Source organism: Lygodium microphyllum, chromosome 10 (assembly GCF_053477565.2).
Source record: "Lygodium microphyllum isolate KBCC chromosome 10, Lygodium_microphyllum_v1.1.10, whole genome shotgun sequence".
Taxonomy (NCBI): Eukaryota; Viridiplantae; Streptophyta; class Polypodiopsida; order Schizaeales; family Lygodiaceae; genus Lygodium; species Lygodium microphyllum.
This window is the reverse complement of record NC_141144.1, coordinates 140,077,909-140,091,890: the sequence shown is the minus strand read 5'-3', so window position 1 is coordinate 140,091,890 and position 13,982 is coordinate 140,077,909. Positions and strand designations below refer to the sequence as shown.

The 13,982-nt window shown below is 41.6% G+C and overlaps 1 protein-coding gene across 1 annotated transcript; it reads left to right on the top strand.

The window, feature by feature from the left end:
- The first annotated feature begins 7,876 nt into the window (after nucleotides 1-7,876).
- On the top strand, nucleotides 7,877-11,365 carry LOC148030630 (cytochrome P450 CYP72A616-like). Its single transcript, XM_087686968.1, has 5 exons — nucleotides 7,877-8,277; nucleotides 8,569-8,792; nucleotides 9,147-9,385; nucleotides 9,551-9,938; nucleotides 10,143-11,365. The coding sequence occupies exons 1-5, from the start codon at nucleotides 7,971-7,973 to the stop codon at nucleotides 10,575-10,577; spliced, it is 1,593 nt and encodes a 530-aa protein (XP_087543094.1). The 5' UTR covers nucleotides 7,877-7,970; the 3' UTR covers nucleotides 10,578-11,365.
- The last annotated feature ends 2,617 nt before the right edge of the window (nucleotides 11,366-13,982 follow it).

Genomic DNA, 13,982 nt, shown 5'->3' with positions numbered 1-13,982 from the left:
ATGTCCTTTAATCTTCTCAGCTGCCGCAAGTTAGGTTTTAACTGAGGAGGAGTTTTTGGCTTGACTTGAGAACTGTATTTTCGGTTCCTTGTGAATATGTCTTTAAGGGAAATGGTTCGTTTAAAGCCTTTGTTCAGGGTTCCTTTAGGAGATATGAATTCTTGGCCTAGATCTATGGGATGATTGTTTTGTTTTGTTTTAGCCGTGTGAGGGAAGACCATGGCAACTCATTCAACATTGTATACTTAGATGTCAAAGTGGGTTGCGCTAGGGTATGATCAAGAGATGGATTAGGTTTTGTGTCACATGGCCATGGATTAAATCACTTGAAGAAGTCATGGTTGTATTGAAGTGAAGCATAGTCGTCTAGAATCGTTGGGTCTTGGGTGAGGAAAAATATGTATGCACTAATATCAAGCACCATGATTCCTACTCTTAGTGTGCTAGCCATATGGAGGTCTTCTTTGAGAAGAAGTTTATCATACTATGGATGATTTTGGATGGTGGCTGAAATCTCGACAGCATGGATGACTGATAACACTCGTAGGGATGTAGGAGCGACATGTGTGGGGTCATGTAGGAATGTCCAAAGAGATTTCCTTTGCTAAGCTATTATCATTAGTCGGTGGCCACTTTTAGTTGCTAGATTGCAATTAGAATGCCATTGTACTCAATGATACCTTATTCATTTCCTTTTCACTCTAATGTGTCTAGTTTTTCCTTGTTTGTCTCACCAAAGGCGATATAAAGCAGGGAATTAAACACAACTCTGTAGCTATGGCTTTTGGCATACCTTTCGTGAGCTCTCTGGCAATAGTCGTGTAGCGAGGGCAAATGTGTTGTTGCTCGTCCCAGGTCAATGGCTTTTTTAGAAGCTGTATATGCTAATTTGTCATTTTCCTAATGTTGATGTAAATGCATGCTCATGTGAGGAATATTGATGTCGCATCGAGCCAAAATCGATACTTCATTGCTAGCTCATTGGTTTGTTGCACCACCTTATCAACCATCTCCTCAAGAATTTTACTCCTATACATAGACTTAAGGTATATTGGAGGCCTTGGAGATTACAAAGATGTTCATGAAACATGACTTTTGTGAGTGCATTGACAAGGGCTTGTTCTGTGTGGATGTAGCCTCTATCACAGCCAAAGGTTATGGCAATTAGAATTCCCATCAAGAAGTAATAGCAACTGCATCAGCAGACTGTCTACTTTCATTGGTTGAGGTTGACTGCTTAGTCAAACCCTTATCTTAGCTAGGTGTGGCAATATCGTTGGTTGGTTTTTATGGGTTTATGTGTGTAAGTTGAGAAGCTACACAAGGCTGTTGTTGTTGGGCTTCCTATTTCTGCTTACTTGAAGTGTTCTTGAGAGATTTGGAACTCCAAAGAGGCTAGTTGATGCCTCTAGTGGCTTTTCATTGCTTCTTATTGGTGCAACTTTTTCCTCGTTTGAGAATTTGTATGCAACTCGAATAGTACCATGGGGAGAGCACTTAGGTTTCTCTTTTGCACTTGTCTTAGGAGATAGTATTAACTTTTTCTTGGATTTGAGAATTGCATCAAGCAGGTGTACTTCTATCAAGCTAGGCTTCTTCTCCTTTCTCTGATAGGTGTAGTTTGGCTTCTTGGTTTCTAGCTTAACTAGCTTAATCTCCCAAGTTTTTGTCCTAGAGCATGGTCCATGTTTAGGTCGTTTCCTTTGTTTCTTTTGGGCTATGACTGACACAGCTGGTGACATGGGTGGTTTGGGTAACCAAATCCATTGATTTCTTTAGTAACACCCTTGAGCATGTAGCAATACTTTTTGTGCTGACTCTCTATTGGCTTTTATGTTGATATCCTTAGGATCTTTGTTGTTTCTTGCATGGGGGTCTATTTCTAACAACTTTGAGAGCTACTTGAAAGCCATTAGGTATATTGGTCTTTGCGTTAGGATTGGCAAACTATGTACTGATGGAAATCCGCTTCTATTCTTTTTCCTTCAAAAGTTCTCAAAAAAACTTTATAACTCTCTACACTTGAGTTTCTATATAGCCTAAAACTAATTGCTTACCCTTGCTGTGAGCAACAAGGAGGTTACTTTTGCTAAAGATTGTGATGATATTGATGCCAAGTAGGGTCAAGTATATTCATTGTGCCTCGTAGTCTACATCGCACTTAGTTGCATATTTGAATGGTCTACCAAGTAAGATTTCCTTCCCAACATCCTCTCTATTAGGAATCACATAAAACATAGCTTGCAAGCTTTTAGTTTTTAAGGCCATTAAGATCTTGCATTTTCCTATAAGAGAGTATGATGATCCTCCGTAAGGAGTGTCTGTAGAATTTATAGGCACTAGTTCGGGTTGTCCTATGCAATTCTAAGAGTTATAGGTGAGGATGCTATAATCAACTCCTTTGTCAATGAGAGCTTCAGTCATGTGCTCTCATTTTGCGATTAATTTGACCCTAAAATAGGTAGGTGGGATTAGCTTATCATCTTCGAGGTCAATGATGATAGCCTTTCCCATGCAAATAGAAACCATAGGGCGAATAGGTGTAGGGCAATTACTACTGGGTACATTGTGTTCTAAATCTTTCTGACACATGGAGGTGAATCCAATGTGTTGAGGGCCCTTAGCATTTGATTCATTATGTTGGACTATTGTAGGCCACATGGCCTAATTGATGGCAATTCCAACAAGCTTTAGGCTTGCAAGGTTGTGTGGTAGATGATGTATGGGGTAGGTCATGAGATGACCGCATCGTGGTTGGATTTTGTTTGAGTTAGACACATATACTTTGCATTTTATCTTGGAGTTGGTTTGTCATGTTGTGGAGTTGAAGAAGAAGCTTGGCGTTCTTAGCATGTATTCTCTTTTCAAGTTTCGATTGTTGGAAAAGTGAATGTTTGTTTGATTTAAGTTGAGTTTGTTGGTGATTTCCTTTGTGGCAATGGAAGGGCACTCAACCTTATGACTTTCTAGGATGTTCGCTTCATCATTCAAACTTATAGCTCTTGAGATCATTGTGGAGAATTCTAATATCAAAGTGCATTGAGAAGGATCTAATGTATTCATGAAGGAATTCAAGAGTTTTTGTTGGGACTAGGGTTTCTAGCATATGATAAGGCAAAGAGTTGGATAGAAGAAGAAAATTATAAGTCCTAGGTCCGTTTTCAATGTTTAAGTGCTCTTGGATTTTCGACTCGTTTCCTTTCTTCATATGTCCCTAGACTTCAAATTTCCACAATCACATGTTGACTATCATGAGCAAAAGATTGCACTTTCTCTTGAGTTTAATTTCATGCAATTGCATAGTGTGCAAGCAAGCTTTCTTTCTTTTCAGAACTCGTGGCTCTTTAAAATATCTTGTAGTACTTACATAAGCTAATCGTAATTCAACAAGAATTGTAAGGATTGTGGCACTAATAATGCATTAATGTGCTTATGAGCATGTGCATAAGTGCACTTATATGTGCATATCCTAAAATGCAATGCAAGCTACATGAGAGTACATGCAAATTTACTTGGCTGTTGATGTGCAAAAGTTTGTATCTATGCTTTATGTACGAATGCGGGGCGCATTTAAGAGTGTGTGTGGTGGGGGAATGAGGTGCTTAAGTACATAGTATTCCTAGGTGGGGCGTTTAGTGCAATAATGCATTGGGTGTGGTTGGTGTGCAAGTGCACTATAGGCATGTGAATGGATTCTATGTGTGAAGAGGTGTGTTAGTGCATTGAACATACTAAAGTGTTCTAATATGCATATGAGTGTGCTTAAGGGTAGAGTGGGTATACTAGGTGTAGCATGCATGACTAGGGGTTTAGGTACATGCATGATAATTGTGTGTATGACTAGGATTTGCAGGTGCACATAAGGTGTAGTGGGTGTCATGTGTGCACAATGCATTTTAGAGTGTAGTGAGCATGCACGAAGAGATGCTTAATGTATATTATATGTGACACACTTGTGTGATGATGGATGCATTATGTGGGGTCGGACACACACACATGCAAAGAAAGGCAATGTAACTATGGATGCACAAATACACACGTTGATATATGGATGCTAAAGTGGATGTGCAAGTGTCGATGGGTGTATTGCAATGCTAGTAGCCTGCAGTGCCTATGTGGCGGTGGAGATGGAGGTGTGATAGTTTGGGAGAGGGGGAGGTGGACTTAAGCTAGTTACACACCAAATGACGGACGCCCACTTTGCAAGTATAAACCAATCAAAATACTTCTTAAGAGGTTGGGCGTCGGCAATCCTTTACACACTAGAGAGGATATGACATGTTGTTTACCTGTTAAACAAGTGAACTCCCCGCCCACTTTTGAAAAGGGAGTCTCCCCCACCCAGTTTGTAAAGTGATGGACAAGGGTGCACTTTTTATATTTGCAACTGATCAAAAAAGTTATAAATATAATAAATTTTACGTTTTTGTAACTGTGTCCTTTTGATGTGTAAAGGCTTTGAACCCATGTGCCCAATTTAAAAAATTGCACCTCGCAGTTTGGGTAGGGGCTGCTAGCATCCGCCATTTGGTGTGTAACCAGCCTTAGGGCGGCCTTAGGGTGGTGGGAGCGTGGTAAGGATGTGGTGGGGCGTGCTTCAGAGAGATGCTGAGCTACAGGGGTGGGTGTGGTAGCCGTGTAACAGCTTGCATGCCAATTGTGGGCTGGTAGGGTACTAGTTGGGGTGGGACTGAGGGAGGCTAGGAGAGGACAGGAGAAGCGGGATGGCTGAGGCAGCTATGGTAGATCAAAGAGCGGGTGTGTGCCATGGTTGGGCTCACGGGGTGGAGTGGAGTGCGCGAGCCGGGAGCGGTGCGAGGTAGTCATGCAGGCAGTGGCCAAAGCGGGAGCCAGTTGTTGCAGCCGCTATGGGTGGACTGCGGGGCTAGATTGGGGGTAGCATGGCAGGCTGCCGGGCGTGATGGGGTGTGGCTGCAGGCACTGGGGTGGCACGAACTGCGGGCGTGGTGTGTCAGTGACGACGACCAGAGATGATGCAACAGTCGAAATTGGTGGAGCAGGTGACGCAGCCTGCATGTGGAGGAAGTGGGAGTCAGGACAAGCAGCATTTACAAGCGATGGCAATCGCACAGGCAATAGCCATAGGTGGGAACCAGTGACGACCGTTGTGGTTGGGAGAGGAGCAGGGAGGATGGTCGAGAGAGGAAGTGGGAGGTGGCAGGCTAGTGACGATGATCGGAGACAACGGAGCAGTCAGGTGAAGGACTTGACCGAGGGAGGGGAATGGTGTCAGTGGCAAGCCGCAGGGCGGGAGGAATGGCGGCAGGCTATAGGGGTAAAAATTGTCCTTCTTTTTCGGGCAGGTAGGGGCAAATGGTTGCCCCCTCTCTGCCCCCCCTGCCCCCCCTCCTCCTCCTCCTCCTCCTCCTCCTCCTCCTCCTCCTCGGCCGAAGATAAATTTCAGTATGGGTCCTGCTTTTATGGGGACATGCCGGTAACTCCCGGTTGCTTGCCGGTCTCTTAACCTTTTTGTTTTTCAAAAATTAAGTTGAAACGAGATAGTAGTTCTTCATCAATGTGATTTGTGGGCGCGTGGTTTAAAGCATCATTGTGTGGAATGGGAGGTACAGGGTTTGATCCTCTGGATGCTCCTCCAGGCGAGACCAATGCTCCATTTAAGGGGCTTTTAATTTGTGGGCCCCACAGTCACCCAATGACCATGTAAACCCGTGAAAGATCGTGGGGCCCTTGATCCACATGCCTCCTCTTCTTCCGTTTCTCCTTTCTCTCCCTTTCTTGCTTCCCTTCTCTCTTTTTCTTCTTCATCTCCTTCTTCTTCTTTTTCTTCTCTTCTTCTTCTCCTTTGTTTTCCTTTCTTTTCTCTTTTTTTCTTCTCCTCCTCCTTTTCTCCTCTCTCTCCTCTAAATCTACTCCCCGTGCACCACTTACATCATCATAAAAAATCCAAAAATAAAAACCTATAACCACTATTTCCAAGGTGAAAGCACCCCAATCGACATTGACAAACCAAAGGGTTATTTTTATGTTTTGAAGGAAATAAATAAGAATAAAAAATACAATCCTATCGGTGCTAGAACATGTAAAATGATTTTTTTCCAATGTTAACGCAAATCGACACTCTCACTAATCCAACAAAAAGCATCAAATCCTAACTACTCATGAAAGCGTTTCAAGGTTAGCAACACGATGCCACCCTATTCTGCATTGCAATATGTGCACGAGCGATCGTGTGGTCAATATATCCTTGTTCTCGATGAGGAATATGCGGTGCATACTCCACGATCTAAGTCTGTGCTCCTTCGACTCTCAACCCTCTATGACCTCCACATGAAAAAGAGAAGCATGGGCATGGCGAGAGAGAGTACTCAAAGAGAAGATGAGTAGAGCTTTACCCTCTTGGTTCTTCACCCTCACTCTCTCACTCTCTTGCTCTCAATCTCTCACTCTCACCCTCACTCTCTCACAATGAAAGTAAAAAGACAAGTGCACAAAGTTTGCCCACACATAAATAGCTTGTTTTATTCATTCTTGTCCATTTTATACATGAATTTTAGGGTTAGGGTTTCGCCATCCCTCTTGGGTATCTAGCCCACTTTAGGACCTCAAGACCAATCATCTCTCATTGCACGATTTTCCTATGGTGAGAATGAACTAGAACCTTTATGTTTTTCCATGGGAGCCTATGCTATCATTACAACTTGTAGCCTAGCTTGTGGATTAATCAATACAATTGTTGTAATCATTTGGCAATTCGAATATGAATGTGGCTTTGTGCACATTATGTTGTGGTGAATAATCCGAAGATCAATCCGAAAAATTAGTCTCCTTCTTGTGCTTGCATGTTGCACTTTGTGTACTTCTTATGGTTAACAATGTAGGCTATTTTGGATTTGGATTGTTATGTGCATATTTGGGCCAGATTTTGGGACAAAGTTACATATTCTTATATTTTTTATGTAATTTGGGTTTTCTCTGAGCTATAGCCTTAAAATTATTGTCTACAAGTGGACTTATATGTTGTACAAGATTTGAGCTACAACTCTAATGCGATATGTACAATCTACAATTGGGTTTCTTCTATTCCTTGTGTTCCTATTGATTCTTGCCTTCATCTTTTGCAAAATGTATCATCTCTCTTTTGTAATCTCTTCTTGCTAGAACCTTGTGGTTTAAGGCTAGACATGACAAATCTCGAGAGAGAGAGAGAGAGAGAGAGAGAGAGAGAGAGAGAGAGAGAGAGGTTTCATCTCTACAAACAGAAATGGAGATTACCTTGAGGCTTGGGAATCATCTTGTTTGCCATGTTGGGTTACGTGAGGCTATAAGAAATCTTTCAATAATAGATAGTATGGAAATTACTTTGAGGCTTAGGAATCATTCGTGATTTGCTAGGTTGGTGGGTCAGTGTGAGGCTTGGGAAATCTTTGAATAAGAGATAGTACAGAAGATATAAACAAAACACAAAAAGACAAAAGATATATCACTTCAAGAAAAAATGAAAGGGAAAAATATATCTCTTTGTGTTTGGAACTAACACGATGAGTGGCAAAAGTCGAAAGGAAGGAAATGAAGGCCTAAATTTGGCGGGATGCGCAATGACAGGGATTTGGATTTAGCGTCAAACCATCTAAAAGCCATTGTAGGTATGTTTTATAACTTCACGAAGCAGGTGCAAAATACAGGCCTTGGTCGAGAGACTGAATGTGGAGCTGCTGTTCTGGTCCCGCGGGTCCGCACGCGAAACCCGCACAAGAAACATGGCCCGCGGGCACCCAGCACCGTGTTGCGTCTTGAAACACGCAACAGAAGCCAACTCGCAAGACATGTCAAGGCGACACGCCGTCGCGTCACAGCATTTCGCGGGTTTCCCGTGCGGACCCGTGGGACCAGAACGTCAGCGCCACACCGAATAGGTCATTGATTAGCTTGGAGAGGAAAGAGAAGGAGAGAAGACGAAGGCCCGAACAGCTTGAGAGAGAGAGAGAGAGATGGCCTATCTCCTGCAGGTTGCCTGGTGTAGCAGGGAGGCGGCCTTCTCTGTGCTGGTTCTGGTCGCCACGGCGGTCTTCTATGCCGCCTGGAAGGCCCTGCAGTCCTTTTGGCTCACGCCCCTTCGCATCAAGCGAGCCTTCGAGGCTCAGGCCATCAAATGCCTGCCCTTCTGCCCCCCACGTGGCAACCTCCCCGAGATCGTCTCCCTCTTCAAGGCCGCACGTGCGAGGCCCATGCCGGAGCTCTCCCACGACATCGTCCCCCGCGTCCTCCCTCACCTCCACCACTGGTCCAAGCTCTACGGTGAGTTATTACGCGCACTTATCAGTTCTCATCGTCTATCGACTCTTGTTCCATCGCCAACATACTTCATTTTAAGGGATTTGGGCGGGGATATAACCGCTCTTCCAACGTTGCTACCATTCCTTTAACGGGTGATGTACTTGTAATCCTTCCGAAGGTCTAAAATCGCTTTGAATGGTCTTGCATTCTTCAAATTTTAGGACGCTGGCAAATCACTAGAACTTCTTGCCAAAATTTTCCAAGTTTCTCACTTCACATTTTGCTATCTTGCGTTGTGCTTTTGCTGAGCAGGTGACCTCTTTGTATTTTGGTTTGGACCACAAGCCCGGGTTTTCCTTTCAGAGCCTGATCAAGCCAAAGAAATTTTGTCAAGCAAGTTTGGGTATTACGCAAAGCCAGGGAGGAGGCCTGATACTCATGACCTGATGGGCAATGGCCTTGTGAACTTAGAAGGTGAGAAGTGGGCACAACATCGACGCATAATGACTCCAGCCTTTTTCCTCGAGAAGCTCAAGGTAGGGTTCTTGCACCTGGCTTTTACTGTGTGCTTGCATTCAAATGAACCAAAATAGCCTCTCAGAAATGTGCAAGCATGAATCAAGTGCTCTTCCGCTTGCAAAAAGAATGTATCGGCTTTCTCAGGATCAAGCTCAGGTTTCACACGGCCATGTTATCTCATGATCTTGTTCCAGGCAGGCAGTATGGCCCCCACTATGATTAAACGCCCTATGTGAGGGTCATGCCTACGGTTCATATGGCATGTTTGCTCATCATCTTGCTATGCAGGCTATGGCTCTGATTAGATGCCCGTTGTGAGGGTCATGCCTATGGTTCCATGGCATGTTTGCTTATCATCTTGTTCTATTTAGGCTATGGCTCCAACAATGGCTGCTTGCACCACTGCTATGATTGCGCAGTGGGAGAGTCGAGTGGACAAAGGGGAAGAGATTGAAGCATTCGATGCATTTCAAAAGTTAACTGCAGATGTCATTGCGCACACTGCTTTTGGAAGCAGTTTTGCAGAAGGCAAGCAAGTGTTTGAGCTGCAGCATGAACAACAAATTCTTTTCGATAAAATATTACGCACCATCTACATCCCGGGTTCAAGGTTAGAAACCCTGTGTCAATTTTTCAAAAGTAAATGGCAACTTAATAATGACTGTGTAGACTGTGGAGGGTGGATAGTCTGAAGTAGTTTAGTGTGGTATATGATTTCATGTGATGAGTCTACCTGGTACCAGTTATTGAAATATTTATGTGCCTGTTGGAGCAGATATATACCAACTACTTTTAATCGGTATCGGAGGAAGCTGAATAGGAAAATAGTCACTGTTCTTCGGCAACTTGTTGAGAAGCGGTTAGAATCAAGTAGAATTGGTCAAGGAAGCATTAGTGACAATGATCTTCTTGGGCTTCTGATGGCTGCAAATGCCAGACAACTGCAGGGAAGTCAGAAGGACCTGACTATGGGGATTGATGAGATTATTGATGAGTGTAAGACCTTCTTCTTTGCTGGGCATGAGACCACATCGACATTGCTATCATGGACATTTCTATTGCTAGCAAGCAATCCTGAATGGCAGGAGCGGGTAAGAGAGGAAGTGCATGCTGTTTGTGGGATGGAGCCGCCATCAGCCGAGTCAATTAATCTCCTGAAAATTGTGAGTAACCATGACAGATGTGGTCTCCAATTGTTTTTTATTTACTAAGTTTGTCTTGCTAGATCTTTAGCTATGCCTTTCTGTTGTAAAAATAAATTAGGCTACCCTTCCCAACCTTGGCGTTGGACATCATTATCAAGGTGCTTCCTTTGAAGTCTTTCTAATGTCATCATCTGAAGGTGTTCTGTACTTGTTTGGTTGCAGGTGAACATGGTGCTGAATGAGACACTGCGATTATACCCTCCTGTAGTAATCCTGTTCAGGAGAGCGTCCACTAACCTGCAGCTTGGGAAGATTGTAGTTCCGGCCGGGACAATCCTAGTGGTGCCAATCATTGCATGGCACCATGACAAGAGGTTTTGGGGCCCTGATGCATCCGAGTTTCGACCTGAGCGGTTTGAGGGTGGAGTGGGAAAAGCAAGCACTGTGCCCCATGCCTTCATGCCATTCTCAATAGGGCCCCGCAACTGCATTGGACAGACATTTGCCATGCTAGAAGCCAAGGTGGTGCTAGCAACCATCCTGCAGCGCTACCGTGTTCGCCTCTCCCCCAACTATCGCCATGCCCCCTCAATTGTCCTCACCTTGCAGCCTCAGTTTGGCATGCCCCTTATTTTTGAAAAGCTCTCAGTTAACTAATATGGAAATTAACTACTCACTTGGTCTTACAGCTATATTAGGAGGATTTGGAAGAAGCTGCAGGAGTAGTTGGATAGAGGGGTGAACTTCATGATGTGACTACAGGAGCACATGGACAGAAAGCGGGCACATGGTGGCAGGTGTACACTTGCACAAGAGCAGCCTGGACATGTAGCATGGCACGGACTGTAATACTACACATACAATACGTGTATATATACTTTACACAACATCTGCACATAACATCACATTGCATTTTTCTTACGCAAGTTTTGTACGACATGTGAATATATCACCTGTAACAAAGTGCTCTGCCATACAACCTCCTCAACACTTTTATGCTACTCAAATACCCATAGTTTGTTTACTTGATAACCTTGCACTCAATTTGTTTGTCATATCAAGACACAACCTTGTTGATTAAATGCCTGTAGCATTTTAAACAATAGTATTATACTATTATAATTAATTTAGATAACATGCATGTTGGCGAACTGCCTGCTACACCAAGAGGATTGTCACCATTGATCAATATGAGAGACGAAGAGAGGGAAATCTCTATTCATCCACTGGTCGGCCTTGCTCCCTTTGCACTACTGTGGTCTACACATGGCATAATGACGGTTGCTTTTAACATCTGTCTCCTCCATCTTTGTTCAACCTCTCATTCTCCAGTACTTAGGAGAGGCTACGAGTGATGACCTCTATAATAAAATAAAACATAGGAGTGCATCTTCTCATTGATTGAGAGAAAGAGATGAAAAATGTATGTTTGACCTAGCCTTAGCTATGCCCACAACGCTTGGACTTGTGCCATACATGGTTGGACAACAGCTGAATAAAAATTGATTGCTCAAGTCAATCGATCTGCTAATGTCAACTATCCATTCATTAGCTTTGATGTTGATCAAGTAGTCTATGCCATTGCTAGAAAGGTTGTATCGCATGAAACCGAGGGGTTCTAGTACGCTATGTTGCTCGTGATAAAAAATGCTCATGGGGTTTATATCATGATATATTTAGTATGCTTATGGGAGTTGCATGTGAGATCAACTCTTCTCTACTAGTTACGTTGCAATAAACTGTGGAGTTTAGTATCATGTTATACTACTCGTCGAATTGTGTTTTGATCTTGCAGAGTGTAATTACAAAGGCTAAATTATGCATAATTTTTTATGTTTTTTATTATTGCTATGCTTACAAGGTTTCATTTGTTGTTTTGTCGGCTATGATGAACATGCTTGAATCGAGGCTATATGATGAGATTGAAATACCAAGTCAATGATTACAGTAAATGCTTGTGTAAATTTGGTTGAGCTCTGCATTTAAATATGGTGGTACAATGGTATTATGTAATCACTATGGATACGGGAAAAATGATGTCAGGAGGTATATTCCATGGTGGATTTTGTGAGGTTTTTCGGTGGATTTCATAAAATTATATATTTTGTCGAGGCTCATACACAAGGTGGATTGCTTGTGCGAAATATTGATGGGAATGCCTGTTTCGGACGTCTTGTTAATTTAATGTGTAAGTGGATGATTTCATAGGGAGTGATTTTATGAAATATATATTTAAATTAATGAACGTTTATGAGTTTAGAGTGCGTACTCGTAATAAATTAAGGTTAGGATTGAGTTCTAACCAATTTATTTATTTTGAAGCTGAAGACTGTTAGATATTCACTTTTGTCGGTTTAATTTTATTATTTTTTAACAATTGTGAATGCTTTAGTTGATGTGTAGAGTAGGCAGTAGTAGTGTTGAGAAGCATTGGACAATAGCATGTATTCGAGTTATTTAGAAAAAATTATCATTTTGATGGGCGTGTATCTTAGGCGTGGCGTCAATATTTATTTTGATATGTTTATTCAAATACATGCCTTTTGTGGAGCAACTAAAGAATTAAAGCGATTGGACGCTCAAAGAATCGGGCTGTGTCCAAATACAATGCCCAATAGGAAATATTTAAATCGTATGTCCATGTGCATACAAAATAATAAATAAATGTCAAGTGTTTCAATAAATAAGCGCGTCAATAAATATTAGCGCCACGTCTAAGATGCACATCCATCAAAATGATAATTTTTTCTAAATAACTTGAATACATGTTATCGTCTAGTGTTTTCCAACGCCATTGTTGCCTGCTCTACATATCAACTGAAGCGTTCACAATTGTTAGAAAATAATTAAATTAAATCGACGAAAGTGAATACCTAACAGTCTTTAGCTACAAAATAAATTAATTGGTTAGAACTCAGTCTTAATCTTAAATTATTATGGGTGCGTACTTTAAACTCATAAACGTCCATTAATTTAAATATGTATTTTGTGGAATCACCTGCTATGGAATCACCCACTTGTACATTAAATTAACAAGACGTTCGAAAAGGACAGACGTCCCTATCGACTTTTCGCACAAGGACTCCATCTTGTGTATGAGTCTCGACAATAAATATAATTTTACGGAATCCATCGCAAACCTCACGAAATTCACCGTGGAATATGCCTCCTGGTATCAGGAAGCCCAAAAACCAAGCCTTTACTAGAAAGTACATTGCTTATTATGAGCAAAATTTTTATTTTATTATGAGTAAGTTGATTGTATATAGTCTTTGAAATAAGCTGATTATATCCTCTAAAAGCTCTTGCTGACATACTTAAATGATTGTTTGTAAGGAGTTGATTCATTTATGCTTTTAAAACCCAAAATATTGATTTTGGTGTAAATCTTTTTAGTACTCGTGCTTACATGGCAAATTAAAAAATGAGAGAGAGAGAGAGAGAGAGAGAGAGAGAGAGAGAGAGAGAGAGTATGTATGTCAATGTGTTAAACTAACGTTCTTTTTAGATGTCTCAAAAGGCATACAAGACAAAGAGGCACATATCAAAGTTGTTACAATCCACTTCAAGGTATCATTGGCAAAAAATTATCAAGGTATCATTAGCACAAAAGAAAAATTAACTGCCAGAGTTGTAAGTTACTATCCAAAAGTACCTTGGTGCTTAGATTTTCTACACTCCAATATTATTATAAAAAATGCGATGAAAATTAAATGATTTTATATTTGTTTATTTCTGTGAATTTTGTTTGTCTATTTGTTATATAATCATAACTTGTTATGTATGAGCTCACATGTGACACTCATCACATTGTGTTTGGTAATATGTCTTATATTGTCGTGAGAAGACTTTTAGGAGTTCCGTAGGTTAAATATTTTGAGGAAGTACATTTTAATGTGTAAAAATGGGTTATGGTATGTTTTATAGCACAAAAATATTGCATTTTGGGTGCTTAATAATGCATGGATATGGAATTAGAAAATATTAGAATAAAAAGCAAGGCATTTATGCAAAGAAAGCAAGAGTCCAAAAGGGGTTGCTTTTTAATGATATTTTTGAGTA

Excerpts from the sequence above, each read along its gene's own strand:
- LOC148030630 (XM_087686968.1), top strand. The coding sequence starts at position 7,971 with ATGGCCTATCTCCTGCAGGTTGCCTGGTGTAGCAGGGAGGCGGCCTTC. Across the intron at positions 8,793-9,146 it reads TTTTCCTCGAGAAGCTCAAG|GCTATGGCTCCAACAATGGC; the intron begins GTAGGGTTCTTG and ends TGTTCTATTTAG. Across the intron at positions 9,939-10,142 it reads CAATTAATCTCCTGAAAATT|GTGAACATGGTGCTGAATGA; the intron begins GTGAGTAACCAT and ends GTTTGGTTGCAG.